General features: G+C 47.0%; 1 protein-coding gene across 3 annotated transcripts in view; it reads left to right on the forward strand.

Annotated features, from left to right (window-relative positions):
• The window catches only part of Mthfd1l (methylenetetrahydrofolate dehydrogenase (NADP+ dependent) 1 like), a 135,391-nt gene that overhangs the window by 60,290 nt on the left and 54,832 nt on the right, over positions 1–20,269 (forward strand). For all 3 annotated transcript variants that reach the window (XM_042671887.1, XM_042672058.1, XM_042671966.1), the window contains exons 18-20: positions 4,054–4,194; positions 6,834–6,902; positions 11,585–11,696. In XM_042671887.1, coding sequence (XP_042527821.1) covers positions 4,054–4,194; positions 6,834–6,902; positions 11,585–11,696 — 322 coding nt within the window. The remainder of the gene's footprint in view (positions 1–4,053; positions 4,195–6,833; positions 6,903–11,584; positions 11,697–20,269) is intronic.

Below are 20,269 nucleotides of genomic sequence, written 5' to 3' on the forward strand. Positions count from 1 at the left end.
GTCAATTATGGGGCTTGAGCTCTGGGCCTGGGCGCTGTCCCTCAGCTCTTCAGCTCAAGGCTAATGCTCTACCACTTGAGCCATAGTGCCACTTCTGGCTTTTTCTGCTTATGTGGTGCTGAGGAATTGAACCCAAGGCCTCATACATGCAAGACAAGAACTCTTACTATTGAGCCACCCTCCCAGCCCTGTACATAGCTTTTGACCTTTTATACTTGCCTAGTAAGATTATCCTAGACATATACTAGTTGTTGCAAATAAGGGAAGCCATAGGACTTATGTTTCTTTAGGTCTGGCTTACTTAATATAATTTTTTCCAAGTCTTTCCATTTTCTAACAAGTGGGATGGTGTCATTCTTTCTGATGGAGGCATAGAGTTCCATTGTGTATATATACCACATTTTCTTGGTCCATTCATCTACAGAGGGGCATCTGGGTTGGTTCCATATCTTAGCTATGGTGAATAATGCTGTGGTAAACGAAGTTGAGTTGGTATGGCCTTGTTTGTGATTGTTTGGGTAAATGCCCAAAAGTGGGATTGCTGGGTCATAGGGGAGCTCTATTTGTAGTCTTTTGAGGAACCTCCATATTGTTTTCCAAAGTGGTTGAACAAGTTTATACTCCTACCAACAATGCAGTAGGGTTCCCTTTTGGCCACATCCCCTCCAGCAACTGTTGTTATTAGATTTCTTGATTATAGCCATTCTAACTGGGTGAGGTAGAATCTCAATGTTGTTTTGATTTGCATTTCTTTTATGTCTAGAGAAGTTGAGCATTTCTTCATGTGTCTATTGGCCATTCTTATTTCCTCTTCAGAGAAGTCTCTCTTTAAGTGTTTAGCCCACTTACTAATGGGGCAGTTGTTTGTTTGTTGGGGGATTTAATTTTTTCAGTTCCAAGTATATTTTAGATATGAGACCCTTGTTCATTATATGGCTAGTGAAGATCTCCCAATCCGTGGGCTTTCTGTTGATCTTGCTAGCTATGTCTTTTGCCATGCAGAGAAGTTTCATGCAATCCCATTTGTCCAGCCTTTCAATGTTGGCAATTTTTGAGTTAAAAAGCAGCGCCAGTATTTCACGCCTCTAATCCTAGCTACTCAGGAGGTTGAGATCTGAGGATCACAGTTTGAAGCCAGCCTGTATAGAAAAGTTTGAGACTCTTATCTCCAACGAACCAGCAAAAAGCCAAAAGTGGAGCTTAGGGACAGTGCCTAGGCCCTGAGTTCAAGCGCCAGTATTGGCAGAAAAAAAGAAAGTGAAGTCAGGCTTGGAACAAGCTGACAGACTAAGTCCCTGCACCACCCGATTTGTTCCACATGCCGGCACTCACTTCTTTGCCCGACAGCCCTCAGCCTTCCGTGTCTGTGCAGTGAGGGGAGGGCACAGAGAGCCGTTGATGGACGGGTGTGTCAGGAAGGCTGCGGGAAGAGTTGGATTGATGGAGAGGACAGCCGAGCACATGATTGGAACACAGGAGGGCTTCCACGTTCAGAGAGAAGAGGTCCATTGGTTCTCAGACAAGGCTGGGAGAGGCAGCGCACTCCTCAGGGCTGGCAGCTAAGGACACAGCCTGTATCTGCGTGGGCCTCAGCCTGGGGCCTGAGTGTGGTTCTGACACCCATGACAGTGTCACAGCCCAACCCAAAGGCCATTCACATCCCAGTGACAGACTTGTGTATGGGCCACACTGCTTGTTTGGCAGGAGTCAGTGTCTTGCACACAGGAAGCCGGCATGCGAGGAGAGGACAGCCCTCTGTCAGGTGTGGTTCGCACAGAGGGCCACCGAGGCCCAGCAGCGGTCCTGGGAGAGGCTCCAGTGTGGGAGCCCGGAACTGCACAACCTGCTGTGGTTAGTGACAGGCAGGCAGGGTATCTGAAATCATCTCCACAGACTCAAGGCCAGGTCACAGCACCACATGTTTAAAGAAACACACAGGGCCCAGCACTGGTGGCTCCCATCTGTAGTCCCTGCTACTCACGCTGAGATCTGAGGATTGAGGTTCAAAGCCAGCCCATGGAGAAAAGTCTGAGAGATTCTTATCTCCAATTGAAAGGAAGGAAGGAAGGAGTAGAGAAAGAAAGGAGGAAGGAAAGAGACAGATAAAGGGCAAAAATGAACAACAGTCCTCTTCTTAGCCCACATGATTTAGGTAGTAAAGTGAATGGTCTTTGACTTAGCCCAGCATATATATATATGTATGTATATATATATATATATATATATATATATATATATATGCAAGATCTTTTTTTTTTTCTTTTTTTTTTTTCGTTTGTTTTTTTGTCATTCGTGGGGCTTGAACTCTGGGCCTGGGCGTTGTCCCTCAGCTCTTCAACTCAAGGCGAGCGCTCTACCACTTGAGCTACAGCGCCACTTATATGCAAGATCTTGACATTGACAGTATTACCAATAAACAACTTATACATGAATTATAAATTCTGCACATTTTTTGTACAGTGGATATTGTAGTATATATATATATATATATATATATACATATATATATATATGCAAGATCTTGACATTGACAGTATTACCAATAAACAACTTATACATGAATTATAAATTCTGCACATTTTTTGTACAGTGGATATTGTAAGACGGTTCACAGCCTCATGTTTTGTACAGAAAAATCTCCATATTCCTAGTCGCTTTTTTTCATCTGTTTTGTGGTAGTGGAGATGAGCTCTGCCTGGCGCTGGCTCAGCAGATCTGGTTTGTGGTGACACGTTTGGCAAACTCCTACAGAGTAAACTCACTTGTGTTTGGGTCGAGCTGCGTTGAGTATCGTACTTGAACATCATTGCATTTGATTTTCACTCGGGGCATGGCAGATGCAGTCTCAACCAGGAAGGAGCCAGAAAGCTGCTTCTTCATTCATTTCCTCATTTGTCCAGGGCAGACTTGGAAACTCAAGTCTCCCAAGGTGGTCCCACCGGGGATAGCCATTTTCCTCTGTGCACATTTGACCTTGTCTAAGGCCTCTTGGGGAAGAAGAGCATTAAGCTGGGGGTCAGCCACATGGTTTTGTGCAGAGAAACTTCCTTAGGGGCTGGATTGTGATGAGGAGAGAGCACACGTTCCTCCTGTCCCTCCAGCTTCCCACCGGGCTGTGGACACCCTGGGACCAAGCCAAGGGAGGAACAGGAAATCCTGGGAACATTCTGGCTTTCCGAGCCAAGAGTGTTAGGATCTGATGGTCTCCTGAACAGCTGACAGGTCATTCAGAGCCACTTTTGACAGCTGCACTGAGGTCTAACTTTTGAGGAACTGCTCAACCTATGTAGGAACCTCTTCTCTTGTTTATCTAAGCTTGACAGACGGACAGGCCAGCCCTAAGCACAGAAGTAGCCAGCAGGCTCTTCGTTGGTTCAGTCGGAACATACCGAACACCTACTGCATGTCACACACAATCCTCCCTGCTGGGGATCAGAAGTGAACCCCCACACTGGGTGTGATGATGCATGCCTATAATACTGGCCAATCAAAAGGCCGAAACATGAGCATGGAGAGTTCCAGGCCAGCCTTGGTCCTGGGTAACACGGCAAGAATCTCTGAAATACAAGTAAATTGTTAGGCATGGTCACCCATGCCTGTATCCTCAGCACTTAGGAGTCTGAGGCAAGAAGGTCATAAGTTTGAGGCCAACCTAGACCATATAGTAGGATCTTGTCTCCCAAATCAAAAGGTTAATAAATTAAAAATAAAGCCAACAGAAACAAGCCGTGTGGATGCTGCCTACCTGGCATCCGCCTGGTTGGCAAGGCACATAGGATTTCATTACTGGTCAGAGCCAGGCTACCGTAACTCACCACATGGAGCCATGAGCAAGTGTGGCGATCATCGCCCCAACCCTGGGGCTCAGTGGAGCATCGTGGGCAGCCTGCTCACCTGGAGAGGTTATGTCAGGCACAGGTCCCTGTGCGCTCTGTGGGAGCACTGAGGCCCCCAGCCCCCAACGGTCTCTTCATGGCTAAAATCTGGCCACCCATGCGAACCGGAACCCCAGGAGTGCCTCCGCTGACCATTGCCTTTGCTTTGCGGGTCCAGGCCCAGTTTGACATCGCTGTGGCCAGCGAGATCATGGCGGTGCTGGCCCTGACGGACAGCCTGGCGGACATGAAGGAGCGTCTAGGAAGAATGGTCGTGGCCAGCGACAAAAATGGGCAGCCTGTGACAGCAGAGGACTTGGTGAGTGCCACACAGAGTGCTCTGGGGCGTCCTTCCTCCCATCCGTACGCGCTGGGGATGCCGGGGATTCCTGCTTCTTCCATGACCTCACCGGCATTTTTCACCAGCTCGCCCCTGGCTAAAGTCAAGACACGCGAAATTATCTCCTAAGCTTCTGCTCATTCTTGCCACTCTTGAACCTTGCTTCTGCCAGAAATAAAAGGAAGTTCTTTTAAATTGTGTGTTCTAGGCTAGGCTTAGTAGCATACCCCTATAATCCTACCTACTGGGGAGGCAGCGATAAGATTGCAGTTACAGTTACTCTCTCTGATAGGGAGATTAATATTAGTGAGACCTTTTCTTTAAAAAAAAAAAAAAAGCTGAGTCAGACACCTACAACCCTAGCTACCCCGGAGGCTCTGATTGAGAGGATCACTGCTCAAGGCCAGCACAGGCAAAAGTTCATGAAATCCTATTTCAATCAATAAAAGCCATGAGTCATTCCAGCTATGTGGAAAATGTAAATAGGAGGATGATGGCATAGGCCAGCCTGTTCATAGCAGTCATACCCTCTCTAACAGCAAACTAGAAGATTGGCTCAGCAGGAGAGCACCTGCTCTGGCAAGCACAAGGTTCTGGGTTCAAACCCCAATACCAACACACACATGGAAGATAGGTCTGTGCTCTGTGCTGCCTTTTTTAGTTTGTATACTTATTTGCCACATTTTGTTCCTCTTAACCTGGGTGATGTTCTCCTTGCATGAAGTGACACACTGGGGTGTGAGGAGCCCCAGCAGGAGAGAGGAAAAAACACAGGCAGTCACCTACCTGTGTTGGCCAAGGAGAAATGTTCACCTCCCTCCTTCAGTTTCTTGGTCCGGGTCAGTTGGGTGGGATGTAAATTTGTTTGAAAGTGAAAGGAAAATGGTGACACTCTCCATCTAGAGTGGGTCCCAAAGCAGAGTCCATTGGCCTCCTCTCCAGCGTGGTTATTATATAGCACAGGCTCCTCCCAGAGCTCTTCCCCTGCTCTTTGCACTGGTTGAGCAGACACCCAGGGCATTGTGGGAAGAAGAAGCATTTGAGCAGGAGCATTTATAATGGATGCTTACATTTCTGACAGTAGCATTTTATATGGGAAGGTAGAACATTGATGGGGTTTGTAAATCTTAAATGATTACAAGTATTATCAAAGTAGAAAGGGATGACATGCGAGAAACATTTGACCGTGATGGGGTTTAGGAGAGAGGCTGTGCGCCGTGGAGGGGGGAGGGATCCCTGGATCCCACCTCCCTGTCAGTCACAGAGGAGCTGTGCTGTCATCTGCCTGTGTGAACTCTGACATGCTGGCCACCAGGGTACGTGCTATTTCACAGGCCTCCTCAGGTCATAGAGCCTGCCAGTATCTGAGGAGGAAGAAGAGTATGTTGAAAATGGTAGTCTTTAGCAAGAAAGCAGAAGGTTTTTTTTTTTAACGAAAGAACAGCTAAAGTGCGTAGTGGCATCTCAGGTAAAAAATCTTACAGGCATGGTAGTACATGCCTGTAATCCTGACTACCTGGGAAGGGAAGGCAGGAAGATCAAAAGTTTGAAGTTATGAGGCAACCTGAGGAAAGTTAGCAAGATCTTTTCTCAAAAACAAAGTGGGGGCTGGGGACATGGCTCAAGTAGCGAGCACCTGCCCATCATCCAGTTCAGGGTTCAATCCTTAGCATGACCAGAAGAGAGGGGAGGGAGGTGGCCTCTCAACCTTCTCTGGCACACTTCTCCTCTCGCTTAGTCTCCATTCTTGCTCCCCTGTTCCTTGTCTCTGAAGGGGGCGGGGGAGAAGCCCTGCGGATGCCACCGGGGAGCCTTTTGGGTGGCGCTGCCTTTCCTTCCTGTGCCTTCTCCCTCGTGGGTGACCAGTTCCTTGTGGGCAAGAGCCAGACCTGGGCCTTCCCACCTCTGCTCTGACCTACCTTCACTCCTACCTGTTCCCTAATTGCATTGGGAGTTGTGTGGCCCGCAGGCCACAGCCATGGTGGACAACACACCTTCATCTCCAGACAGCACTGGCGGGTAGGCTGACAACTCTTCATAGGAATCCCAGAATGCCCGCAGGGACGGTGTGGGGGAGTGCACAAGGCCTCGGCCACCCCACCCTCTTTGTGTCTCAGCTTGACAGAGGCAACACTGCGGTGCCCCCCCCCCCCCCCCCCCCCCCCGCATCCCAAGGGGATAGCACCTGTAGCAGTGTCCTCCCGGAAGCAGGCTGGTGAGAAAGACCCAGAGCAGAGTTTCGCCGCCGTCGGTGATCTGAATGGGCTTTTTTGTTGTTGCTGTTGTTTGTTGGTGCTAGTCCTGGCACTTGAACTCAGAGCCTGGGCATTGTCCCTGAGCTTTTTATTTTTCCAGGCTTGGCACTCTACCTTCTTGAGCTGCAGCTATACTTCCAGCTTGTGTGTTTGTTTTTTTTCTGTTGTTGATTTTTGTTTCATTGGTTTGTTGGGGGAGGGGGGGTTGGTAGTTAATTGGAGGTAAGAGTATCACAAACTTTCTTGCCCTGGCTTTCTTATAACCATGATCTTCAGATCTCAGCCTCCTGACTAGCTAGAATTACAGGCATGAGCCACCAGTGTCCGGCCTAAATGTTTTTTGTTGTTTTTTTTTTTCCTCAGGGAGTGACAGGTGCTTTGACTGTTTTGATGAAAGATGCAATAAAGCCCAATCTGATGCAGACCTTGGAAGTAAGTGGCTTTTTTTTTTTTATAGTAGCTGTCTGTGGTGTTTGTCATCATTGAAGTGTGTGTGTGTATGTCTGTGTATGTGTATGTGTGTGTTTGTGTCTGTCTGTCTGTCACTGCAGAGCACATGCCTTCCAAGCCAATATAAACCTGGAAGGGAGCTTCAGAAGAACTTGGTCATTGTGGGGAAAAAAAGTTTAAAACAAATTTATAGATTCTTAGGTCTGATTCATATATTGGCTTCATTGATCAGAGAAGAAAGTTAGGAAATCTATCTCTGTCTAATATTTCAGTTGGTTGTAGAGGCCACATATACCTGCTGTTTTCTCATTTGTGTGATTTTTCTTTTCATAATCCACCAATAGGTTTGGGATAGTTTAGTTTGTTTTTCCAAAATTAAATACAGTGAATCCTGAGACATGTTTTCCAGCAAAGTGTTCTCTGCTTTGCTTTGCTTTGCTTTGGTGATACTGTTTTTGCAAACATTGACATTTTTCTCTTTATCGAACTGAAATTTTGCAGTCAAGATACTTCTACTTTAATCCAGTTTCCAAATCATTTAAGCATATTCATGTGCTTTAGAGGTTGTCCTAATTCCTTCCCCCAGCTAATCAGATGCTAGGGTTTGAGTCCAAACAAGGAGGTGTCTGGGGGCTGAGTTGAGCAGAGACCCCATGGAAGTGGCAGAGCGGGGCTGGCAGAGGGTGATGTACTGGTGTTTATTTGTACAGCAGTTCCTCGGGAAATCCCTTCTAGCATTTACCAATTACCATGGTGTAAATATTTCCACCAGAGCCTGTTTTTGGCTCCCTTCTGGATGTCACTGCCCATAGAATTGGGAGAAACTATATGCCAACAGTGGCCATTTGTCCTCAACGTTCAGTGAAGGGCGGGGAAGGGTGTGAAGGAGAGAGCCACTGTTCTGAACAGGAACATGTAGAATAGCCCCATTTATTCAGCCAATAAGAAGTCAGGTTTGAATGTCTGCTGTTCACCTCTGTAAACCTAGGCAAAGTCTTGAAACATCCTAGCCTGTCAATGGTGCTAAGTATCAACTAACCCAGCAGCATTATTATAAAGACAAAGTATTGCTTAAGTACATCGTGTGGACCAGCTGGGATGGGAGGTACAGTAGATGTCAGGGTGCAGTATGAAGTCCCTGTGGGGAGCCTGGCCAAGGTGGGCCTGACAGACATCAGACACATAAGTACATGGCATGTGATTGGGTGGCTAGGGCCAAAGGAGAAAGTTGAAAGGGAATGAGGGGTCACAGAGGCACAGTGGGTGCTTCTCCATGCTGCCTGCCTGTCTGCTCAGATAGTACCTGAATAGAGAGATGGGTAAACTGAGGCTGCAGCAAGCACCTGCTGGAGGAAATACATCCCAGGCAGGTGGAGATTCTTGGGGTGGGAAGGGTTTCCCATCTGAAGGGCTTGGGCCTAGAGAGCTAGGAGCCAGACTGAGGGTGTGGCCCACAGGTGTCTCTGAGCCGGAGCCAGGGCCCTGAGCCACGTCTCCTGTCCCTGATCCTCTCGCTGGTATGCAGGCTAGCTCTGGTGTGCACTGTCCTGGACTCAGCAGTCACTCCATGACCTGTGACCCCCACGGCCCTTCCAACTCAGAGGACAGGGAACTAGAGCAGGACCAGTGTCCTTGAGGCCTCCAGTTGGATCTGAAGGCAGGATCAAGTTCGTCCACACTCTGCGCTCTTGCCTTCGTTCTCAGAGGGCAGCACCTGCTCCGCAGCCTCCCATCTCCTTTGCTGCTCCTCCTCTGTCTCCCCCATCCTTCCATGCTTGGTGGCCCTGGTGCTTTTAGGTCTGTGTGAGTCCATCAGTGCCCGAATGCACCCGCCCTCCTCACGGCCAGGACATGAAGACACTGGTGTTTGCACTGGCTTGAACTCAGGACCTTGCACTCGTGCTTGGCTTTTTCCTTCAAGCCTGGCCCTCTACTACTTGAGCCATACCTTCACTTGCAGCCTTTTGCTAATTAATTGGAGATGTGAATCTCCATCTGTCTGCCTAGTCTGGCTCTGAAATTCAGCCATCTGAGTAGCTAGGATCACGGGCATGAGCCCCCAGCCCTCAGCTTTGGCCCCACCTAACCAGCTCCAAATGGGACCAGGCCTTTACAACACATGCTTTTAGGAGATGCTGCCAACCTGAGTTATGCGCCATCATTCTGTAATGCGTGCATTTCCCGTATTAGAACAGCACATTGCACCCCAAAAAAAAACAAGAGACTATTATTTGTGAATTAGAAATGCAAATTTAAACCAGCAAATGCTTTTGGTAATGGATTAGTCACATAGCCTAGGAAATAAGAAAGGCTCTATAAAAGGTAAACATCTTTCTTTCTAGTTTCTTGCTTTGGATCTTGTGGCAACATGGCAGGGTTATTTGGGGACGGCAGGTTGGTGCGGATTCAGGCACATGGTCCCCTGCGTTCCCTGGCGAGCAGGGGCTTTGTAACTGATGGCAGTGTGCGAGGAGGGCAGCCGGCCGCCGCCAGCGGTGGAGCGCATGACCTTGTCCTCATTGAGCTTTGCCAGCGCCCTTTATTCTGTACCAGCAACAACGAGCCCAGACGGCCAAGGGTAGGGAGGGAATGGAGGCCCAGACCTTGCAAACAGCATTCCCTTCAGAGCCCTGGAAATGTTTCCCGGTAGAAGTGAGAAGCCGCAGATATCTAGGAAGATGTAGATGATGCAAGTCCATGTGAACACATTGCCTATTGAACACATCCCCTGAGCTTTGCGGTCCTCGCTTTATTCCCACACGTCTCCTGACCGCCTCAGAACTCTTCTCCCTCCTCATGGCTTCAAGAGGAAAAGGGAATAAAACCCTCTGAGAAACTCTTCCATTCCAGAGGTGATCTTCCTTTCACTTTCCTCCCGCTTTAGTTCAGCTTTCCCTCATCTTTGAACCACGTGCAGCTGTTAGCCTGCGGTGGTTCATAGGAGTTTTCCAGGAGCTCTGGATCCCCAGCTCCCCACCTCGCCCTCCACTGCCGGCAGTGAAGGGGCAGCCTGCGTTTCCACAGGGGGAGTGAGCCCTGGAGCACATGGACGCGGCCCCGAAAGCCCTGACTGAGCCCTGACAGAAATGCGAGCTCTGATGCTATGTATAAAGTTCTTTTATTCTGTTGTCATCGATAAAGAAAATGGCATCTAAAATGAATATATTCACTGCTTTTATTTAAAAAATTAAAGTCTAGGCTGGGAAGGTGGCTCAGTGGTAGAGTGCTTGCCTAGCATGCATGAAAGCCTGGGTTCGATTCCTCAGTACCACATACACAGAAAAAGCCGGAAGTAGCGCTGTGGCTCAAGTGGTAGAGTGTTAGCCTTGAACAAAAGAAGCTCAGGGACAGTGCCCAAGCCCTGAGTTCAAGGCTATGACTGGCAAAAACATCAATAAAAATTAAAGTCTAAAATTGTTTTGGTGGTGGTGGTGGTGGTGGTGTGTATGTACCCCAGTACCGTGACTTGAACTCAGGACTTTATACTCCTGCTTAATTCTTTTGCTCAAGAATGACACTCTACCACTTGAGCCATACCTCTACTTCCACCTTTGTGCTTGTTAAGTGGAGATGAGAGCCACAGGAATTTTTCTGCCCAGTTTGGCTTCACACTGCAATCCTCAGATCTCAGCCTTCTGAGTAGCTAGGGTTATAGTGATAAGCCACCAGCGTCCATCTAAAATCTAAAGTGTTTGATGATTCCCTTGTATTGATTTTTGGTTATTTTCTTCTTAACAAGTATTATTTTAATACTTTAACATAAGTGAAATTTTTCTTTGCTTGTATTATTCTTATGAATACCGTATTTCTAATGTGTTTAGTTAAATGATGAGAAAGATTTAATGCTTTTTAAGCTTTGGAAAGAACTTTATGAAGAAAACTAAAAACAATGTACTCTTAATCTTCTGCCTTGATTTCCCCACTTCATTAATTGTATTGGTTTATATGCTGTTTAAATTTTAATTTGACTATTTCATTTTTGTTGTTATGATTTTGTGCTTGGGCTTAAACCCAAGAACTTGTGTTTGCTAGGAAGGCTAGCTCTTAAATTGACTAATTTCTTTTCTTTTCTTTTTTTTTTTGTCAGTTGTGGGCTTGAACTCTGGGCCTGGGCACTGTCCCTCAGCTCTTCAGCTGAAGGCTAGCAATCTACCACTTGAGCATCAGCCCCACTTGCAACTTTTTCTGCTTATGTGGTGCTGAAGAATTGAACCCACGGCCTCATGCATGCAAGGCAAGCGCTCTACCACTGAGCCACCTTCCCAGCCCTTAAATTGACTAATTTCTTAATGGCAAAAATATTGAAGAAGCCTCTTAGGTGATGAGGGTTTACTTCTATTCTTTTAAAAGATGCCATTCAAAGCCCTGTGAAATCAGGCAAATCCTGTATTCCATAATGAATGTGGCAGCTAGCAGTAGCTGTCATGACAGGAGATGACTGTCTCCTCAGCGGCTCAGCTTTAAATGTAGGGTAATACCATCCTTGTCCTGGGATGCATAGGAATTTGGTCTTTGAAGGAGGCAGGGTGTTTTGCTCTTTGAGAGACACTGTGCTTCTAACTTACAGCATCTAAGGGATTCAGGTAGGCCTCTAATGCCCAGCACCGGGCCACCTTGTGTGTCCTCATCCATCTTTGTCTTCCCTTGTCCTTGTAACCCTGCAGGGCACCCCTGTGTTCGTGCACGCCGGCCCCTTTGCTAACATTGCTCATGGCAACTCCTCAGTGTTGGCTGATAAAATCGCCCTGAAACTGGTCGGTGAGGAAGGATTTGTGGGTAAGTCATACCTTGACTTGTTAGTGGAATATCAATGAAATCCCAACACTAACAAATACAATAATGTTGTTTTGTTAAGTTGTGTTGTGCCAGTACGAGGCTTGAAATCCGGTCTGAGGTGTTGTCCTTACCTTTTTCACTGAAGACTGGCATTCTACTACTTGAGCCACAGCTCTTCTTCCAGCTTTTTTGGTCATATAGACCTTGCATGGGCTGGCTTTGAACCATGATCCTCAGATCTCAGCCTTCTGAGTTGCTAGTATTACAGGTGTGAGGCACTGGCATCTTGCTATGATAAGAGGTTTGATGTGAAACATACTCCTTTAGTTTTCATAGATAACTTCAGTACTGTAGGGAAAGTCTTGGGCCTGATTTATACTAGTAAATATTTGTTCAGGATCTCCCAGGCACAAAGCTTGCTGCTCCAAGCTGGGGATATACTGTGAGCAAAATAAAGCTAGCCTGGCCACCATGAGTGAACTGTCAAGTGTTGTATCCATAACGTAACTGGAGAAAGTGCTAATAAATGGAAGTCTGTCTTCTCTTCCTGGATTCCTGATGTGCTTTTGTGACTTAATAAAGGGGAGATTTGCCAGTGGCTCACGCCTGTTATCCTAGTTAATCATGAGGCTGAGATCTGAGGATCACGGTTCAAAGCCAGCCCAGGCAGGAAAGTCCGAGAGACTTTTATCTCCAATAAGCCCCTAGAAAACCGGAAATGGCGCTGTGGCTCACGAGGTAGAATGATCGTCTTGAGCTGAAGAGCACAGGGACAGAGCCCAAGCCCCATGACCAACAAAAAAATAAAATAAAATAAAATAAAATTCCAACCAGTTGACTTGGAAATTTCCCTGGGGAGAACTGTAGATGTTTTGCCCCTAGTATAAAGGTAGCGTGCATAAAGTTTGCTCAGTCATTGACAGCCCCAACGTTACCCAGAACAGCAGGTCTGGGGGCTAACAGGAACCAAACATGGGGCTGGGAAGGTAGCTCAGTGGTAGAGTGCTTGCCTTGCATGCATGAAGCCCTGGGTTCGATTCCTTAGTATCACATAAGCAGAAAAAGCTGGAAGTGGCTCTATAGCTCAAGTGATAGAGTGCTAGCCTTGAACAAAAGAATCTTAGGGACAATACCCCGGACCAGAATTCAAGCCCAGGTCTGGCCAAAAACAAAAAAAGAACCAAACATGGCATCATGATATGCAGCCAAACGAGGCTGCATAGACCATCAAATATATCATTCACAGAGTGAAAGGGGAAAATCTACCTGATCAATCCCAGCTCTGTTTCTCCCTGCAATGACAACACCAATTATTCCAGGTTATTGAGACCATCTTAAGAATTCTTAATAGATACAAAGCCTGGATCGAGTAGGGATTTATGTAATTTCATGCCTCAGAGGTCTGTATATAATACCACAGTCATGGCCTTTGCTGTTCTGGTACCAAATCCACGTGGAGAGTGGCTAGACATGCTGTCTGGATGGGTTTTCTCCATTCATTGATCATGCGGAAGAGTGGAGCTTAATGGCCAAGGGAGCTGGGGAAGGGCAGACAGTGAAAAATTGGTCTGCTTAAGTGGTGATTTGAATGCATCTACTCTGCAACTAGAAGAAAGCACTCTGTTTTATGCTGACCACTCTCTCTGCTTCAGGACCAGGCCTTAGCTTGTCAGGAAGACACATTTACAGAATACGTATCATTTTGGCAAAATACCTCTAAAAGTATATGTTGATGACATCATTGACATCATTTTGTATACAAGACACACAGGCCAGCTCTCTGTGGGACCTCTGACAGGCTTCGCCTCTGGGTGTGACCCATACAGACTTTGTTATCTAGAAAATCAGATGTTGGTTCTTTTTGGTTGGTCATGGGGCTTGAACTCCAGGCCTGAGCAACTATCCCTGAGCTCTTTTGCTTAAGTTTGGCACTCTACCACTTGAACCAGAGCTCCACTTTCTAGCTTTTTATAATTAATTGGGGATGAACGTCTCATGGGATTTTCTGCCCCAACTGGCTTCAAATCTTTTTTTTTGGGGGGGGGGGGGGACAGTCATGGGGCCTGAATTCTGGGCCTGGGCGTTGTCCCTCAGCTCTTCAACTCAAGGCTAGCGCTCTACCACTTGAGCCACAGCGCCACTTCCAGCTTTTTTTTTCTTCTTATGTGGTGCTGAGGAATCAAACCCAGGGCCTCATGCATGCAAGGCAAGCACTCTACCACTGAGTACCTTCCCAGCCCTGGCTTCAAATCTTAATCCTCAGATCTCAGCTTCCTGAGTAATTAGGATTACAGGGGTGAGACACCAGTTCCCAGCTTCTTAATTAGTTTTGAAACCAGTTTTCAGATGAAGACCTTCCCTCTTCTTGGGCGTGTGGGCATGTCAGCCTTTCTGTTAGGGGTCCTCGAGAGGAGCATTGAAACCATCAGAAATCTGTGAAGAGATCTAGTGGCCCTGAAACACAGATCTAGAGTATGAGTGTGTGGACATTTTGTTCAGTGGCAAAATGGCTGCAAATTCTCATTAGACTCTTAAAGGGCACCTGTCTCGGGAAAGATGGAAGGACAGTGAGTTCTGTCAGAGCCTGGTGTACCTTATTCCCCATCCCATGATCTGACCTCTCTCTTCCTTCCTTCCTCCCTTCTTCCCTTTCGGTCTTGGCCTTTTCTACCTTGATGACCTTATCTAATATCAGTCTCCCCCTTCCCTCCCCCCAAAAAAACTCCATAGTTAAGTTTCCACCTCCTATGCCTGGAGATTAAATCCCAACTTGAGTTGGAGTCTCTTCCTTTTTTTCCTTTTTTTCAGCAGAGGCAGGAGGCAAATCACGTTCAAACCATAGCTGGCTCCTAAAATGCCTGTCTCCGCAGGCTGGCGAAAGGTGACCTTGAGCCTCAGGATGGCGTCAGGCATCTGGCTCCTGCCCCTGTTCTGTGGAGGCTGATTATAAATCTTCCCTCGAAGCTCTAACCGTCTCGGAGGGGAGCCCCGCCCGCACACGCCTTGTCCTCCCTCTCCATTTTTATTACTATGAAATTGTAAATGCTCCTCATTTTTGTAGAAGCAAACCAGACCAAACTAAACATTGCTATAATTTCATCCACTCTAAGAAAGAAAAAAGAAAAGGAAGGACAGATAAAAGGGAGGGAGGGAGGGAGGGAAGGGAGGAAGGAAGGAAGGAAGGAAATGAAAGAAACATGCGTGCCAGAGGTTTTGAAGCTTCTGCTCCTGATTGCTCTGGGCCCTCTCCCTGTTGACATTGTCTAAAAACCCTGAGCTAACCCTGGGCTCCGCTTTCATACTTGCAAGGCTTTTGCTTGAGTCATCATGCGCGTAATTAAATCAGGGATAAGTGCTGAATTATTAGAGCCTGGCTGGAGGTTGCATGGAAGCTCAGGGAACTGCTCATCATGAAGCATGTTCTTCCGTCTCTGTCTTCCAAAAGCCTCTGTAGCCTGGGCCCATCTCCCTCCACCCTTCGCCTCCCTCCCTCCCAGCACCAGCCTGTCCCATTTTGCATGCTTTTCTGTAGAACAGCCTTCTTTTCCTTCAGTAGCTTTGTGCCAGTGGTCCATGCGTGTTCTTCTAACTACTCGGAGGCTGAGATCCAGAGGATCACAGTTCAAAGCAGGACAGGGCAGAAAAGTCAACTAGATTTTATCTCCAATCAACCAGCAAAGAACTAGGCTGGAGGCATAGCTCAATTGGTAGAGGGCCAACTGTGAGCAAGCAAAATGAGGTAGTATGAGACTCTGAGTTCAAATTGTAGTACCAGCCCCCACCTCAAAAAAAAAAATGAATCAAAGGAACCTTCACTAGTCAAGATAATGGAAATTGAAATATTGGCATGACATTCATCAATAAAGTAGCCCATGGTGGCAAGAAGTAGCCCCAAATTGATTTTCAGAAGAAAACATATAACAGGACTCGGGGCATGGCTCAGGTGCTAGAGTACCTAGCAGGTAAGAGGCTCTGAGTTAAATCCTCCATACCACAATCATAGCAATCAAAGGAAGGAGAGAGAGAAGGAGGGAAGGAAATGTTAAGTAATTACAGCCCTTTTTCCCTTTATTGTGTTTCCATGGGCATTAGGCTAGTAGACAGCTAGACAGAGCTCCTGGGCTGTCCCAGGAGCCATTTGTTTCCGTGCCCCTCCTTTGGAAATGTATCCTCCCTGGATTTGGTGTATTAGTGATGCCCTGGTTTCTTATTACTGTTCCTAGATTGCTTTTTATATATTGAAAACTTCACAAAATAAAATTAAAAACTTAGGAACAGGATTTCTGAATTAAAAGTTGCCATGGTGCCAGTAACTTCTAGAACCTGACCTTTAAAAACATTCGTGGAATTAAGTTAGATGATTTTTGCATCATGTTGATGCTAATAGAATTTGTTGCCTATTTTCTGCTATAATGCAATGAGAATGAGAATGAAGGGAGATACTGGCTTCAGAACAGCTGAGCGTATTTGGTTGCCGGCTCTGCTGGCCTGGGTTTGGATGGCTCTTTGTCATGTGCTCTCTCTGACCCAGCGTGGTCCTTGCCACCACTGCCACATCCCACCCCCCAGCCTCATTTTTTCTATTACCTACTTGAAGGCTTACTCTAGAGATGGCGCGCACCTGGGTCCTGAATTCAAGCCCCAGGGTCAGCACACAAACAAGGAAAAAGCCATCTTCCTTCCTGAAGAACTCCATAGCTACCACGTGTGCCTTCCATCCATGTGGTCGTGTTGGAGTGTTTTTGTGGCTGTGGTTGGAACTCTAGGTGACCTGGTGGGTCATCATGGACGGCCTCTTGACACCCTCCCTCAGTACCCACAGCTCTGTTTCCTGTGAAGGCTGCTAACGGGATTTGTCCAAGTGTCACTCCCTTCCTGCTCTGACCTCTCGGCCCTCTTTTTCTGAGCTGATGATAGCTTTTGAAGTTTGCATTCAGCCATGGTGGAGGTCACTGTCTTAGAACTTCAAGGCTTCCACCATAAGAGTACCGATCAGCATTTCCTGTTTTCATTCATGTTGTAAGTTGGATAGCTGTAACACAAAGAAGATAGATTGCCAAGACAAATAATTATGTGACTTGTGCAAACATTTTATTGCCAGCCTTATTAAATATGCAGCTTTCAGAAGACTACAGTGCATGCTTTTTCTTTTCTTATTTTTTTCTTTTTTTTTTTTTTTTGGGTCTGGTCATGGGGCCTGAACTCTGGGCCTGGGCGCTGTCCCTCAGCTCTTCAGCTCAAGGCTAGTGCTCTACCACTAGAGCCACAGCGCCACTTCCAGCTTTTTTCTTTTTTCTTATATGGTGCTGAGGAATCGAACCCAGGGCCTCTGGCATGCAAGGCATGCGCTCTACCACTGAGCCACCTTCCCAGCCCCCTACAGTGCATGCTTTTTAGGAAAGCTTAAGTCATACTAAAATGGACTTGGTTTAAGAACAAATCTAGATTAAATCCAACTTGAGGGCAGCACAAATGATAAGGGAATGGTTTACTTCTTTCAGAGCACTGGGGAAACTGAGCTTACAAATTTTATATGTTGGCAGTTTTCAGGAGTTTCTGAGAGCTGGGACTGGCATTAAGCGTGGCTTGTCAGCACTCAAGAGGCTGAGATCTGAGGATCACACTTCAAAGCTAGTCCAGGCAGAAAAATCCAGGAGATTCTCATCTCCAATTAATCACCCAAATGCCAGAAATGGAGCTACAGCTCAAGTGGTAGAGCGCCACCCCTTGAGTTAAAAAGTTATGGAGAGTGGGAGAAAAGCAAGGGAAGGGGTGGCATTGTCTAAAATGAAGGCACTCTACCTGACTTCCGTAAGTGTAGCACGTCACCTCTATCACAACCATTTTTAAAAAAACTAAGAGAAAGAAAGTACAGGGAGAGTGCCCTAGTCCTGAGTTCAAGATCCAGCACTGGCACCAAAAAAGACGACAAGTCCTTTGTCACCTTCCCCCGAGGTGGGCCTTTCCATTCCTGCTGGGGCACTCAGGGGAAGATGCACGCCTCTGGCAGTGTGGACTTACAAGTTCACGGTCACTGGTGTGCCCTTATTATAAACACTCACTCCACCTCAGGGTGTCTGTTTTCCTTGGCAGCCTGATACTTGAAAACAAACATGAAAATGATTACACGCGCTATTTCAGACCCACTTTCAAAGCCTGAGGATTTGGCACTTCTGCCTTCTGCACATTATTTGCCTCTGTATTTCCTTTGCATTTGGCAGCCAGAGTCCCGGGACCTTTACAACCATATCCTGTTTCCCTCCCCTAACTGAAGTTCACTTTATTACCACTTTTTCTCAATCGTTTCCAATTTTCCTCTTAAAATATGGAATTAAGCATCTCTAAGCTCTGTAGGTGACATGCTCACAAGATTATCAGATGTGACATTTTTACCTTTTATGAAAACTGGATCTTGGAAGGAAAAAAGAGAAGTATACAGGGAAGCCTAAGCATATTTTAGATCCTTTTTTGTTTGTTTGTGAGTCGTGGATCCTGAACTCGGGGCTTGGGCACTGTCTCTGAGTTTTTTCCCTCAAGGCTAGTGTTCTATCACTTTGAGCCACAGCCCCACCTCTGGTTTTCTGGTGTTTAGTTGGAGCTACAAGTCTCCCGGACATTCCTACCTGGGCTGGCTTCAGTGATCCTTAGATCGCGGCCTCCTGAGTAGCTAGGATTACAGGTGTGGGCCACCAGTGCCCGGCTGAATTCTATTTTCTATGTCTGTTTCCATCATCTCTCGTGATGATCGTCTGCTGACTCTTGCTCTGTTAATTCACACTGGGGGAGGATGAGGCACCAGGGATGCCACAGTGAACAAGGCAAAGCCCTGCAAGCAGGCCATGGCAGAACAGTCTAGAATGTTGTGTGTGTGTACACTATTTGTGCATACATGACCACTCGGAGGGCCGGAAGTAGGAAGGACAGGGCACGGTGGGAGGGATGTAGAGGCAAGAGGGCAAGAAGAGCAGAGCAATGGGAGAGCCAGGAGCCCTGGAAAGGTAGCTTCCGCAAGGGAAGAATCAGGACAAGCTTCCTGGAAATGAGCCATCAGGCTGAGGCTTGGGCAATGGGTTAAAGATGCAGCGAAGGGAGAGAGTTTTCCAGCCGGGTACTGGTGGCTCACACCTGTAATCCTAGCTACTCAGGAGGCTGAGATCTGAAGATGACACCTCAGAGCCAGCCTGGACAGGAAATTCCATGCGACTTATGTCCAATTAACCACCAGAAAACAGGAGGTAGTGCTGTGATCCAAAGTGGTAGAGTGCTAGCTTTGCGCAAAAGAGCTCAGAGACAGCGCCCAGACCCTTGAGTTCAAACCCCACAACCAACCAAAAAGAAAAAGAATGTTCCGGAGGGGTGGAGATGATCAGATGGTAAGTGGGGTTTTGCAGGAAGTTTGATAGTTACCAAAGCAGAAAATTGGAGGAAGAGTGTGGAGAAGGCGGTGGACGCTGTGTGCTGGAGGTTTTTGTGAGGAGGATGTGTGCTGGAGGTTTGCCATGGGCTTTGTGTGCGTCCCTCAGATTTCTTTCCCTTTGGGTAGTAAGAAGCCTGGGGAGATGGGAGAACGTGGTGGCATGCGTGGGAGTGGAGGAAGCGGAGAGCTAGCTTGTAGAAGGGGATCTGAGCTTTCATTCATCTTTTTGAGGGGACTGAATGATTACAGATGCAAATGTGTTGTTCATATGCTTGCAGGAGCGTTTGGCTGTGGCTCCCTTCCATTTGGTTAGCAGATAGTGCGTCTTCCTTCACCACCTCCCTGTTCCATGGCCTGCTATCGCATAATATGCCATCCCCAAAGGGCTCAGGAGCTCGTGGGAGCCCAGGGGTAAACACACACCCACCTATGTCCAACTATACAGCAACCTTAAACACCTTCTCAGAAATTCGGCATCTTGGGGGGAGGTCCACCAAACATGGGCTCCTTGAACCCCACTCCATAGGGTTTTCCACCAGAGAAAAGTCCTCAAGGTAGAAATAATAGTTTCGCCAGTCACAACACATGCTCTCCCCGCCTCCTGACCAGCTGCTCTCTTGTTCCCGCTCTAACCTTTACCCAAGAATGCCTTGTCTCCTCTCTCCCTTCTTCCCCTTCCGTGTCCCTGGCTGCTTTGCTCAGAGAAAGTGTGTCTCTCCTTTTTCTCCACAGTTGTCCCTAGTTTTGACCATTACCGATTTACTCTTAAGAAATGTCCCAAAAACTGCGTAGAAAAGAATGTGCTTGCAGAGTGCTGGTGACCAGTGCCTGTAATCCTAGCTAATTGGAGGCTGAGATCTAGAGGCCTGTAGTTTGAAACCAGCCCAGACAGAAAGCTCTGTGAGCTCTGTCTCCAAAATAACCAGCAACCCGCAGGGCTGGAGGTGTGCGTAGCTCAAGTGGTAGTGTGCCAGCCCAGCAAGAATTCTGGAACAAGCTGGGTGCCCTGAGCTCAAACCCCAGTCCTTCTGCCCTTCTTTAAATCATTCTGCTGCAAGTTTGTTCAAAGAAAATGTAATAAAAGATAAAATGGCTTATAGCCCTATTCATTCCAAATTGGATATTTTTAAAGGAATATTATGTAATTTGTCAAAAT

The sequence above is a fragment of the Dipodomys spectabilis genome, unplaced genomic scaffold (assembly GCF_019054845.1).
Source record: "Dipodomys spectabilis isolate Male_0828 unplaced genomic scaffold, ASM1905484v1 ptg000001l, whole genome shotgun sequence".
Classification (NCBI taxonomy): Eukaryota; Metazoa; Chordata; class Mammalia; order Rodentia; family Heteromyidae; genus Dipodomys; species Dipodomys spectabilis.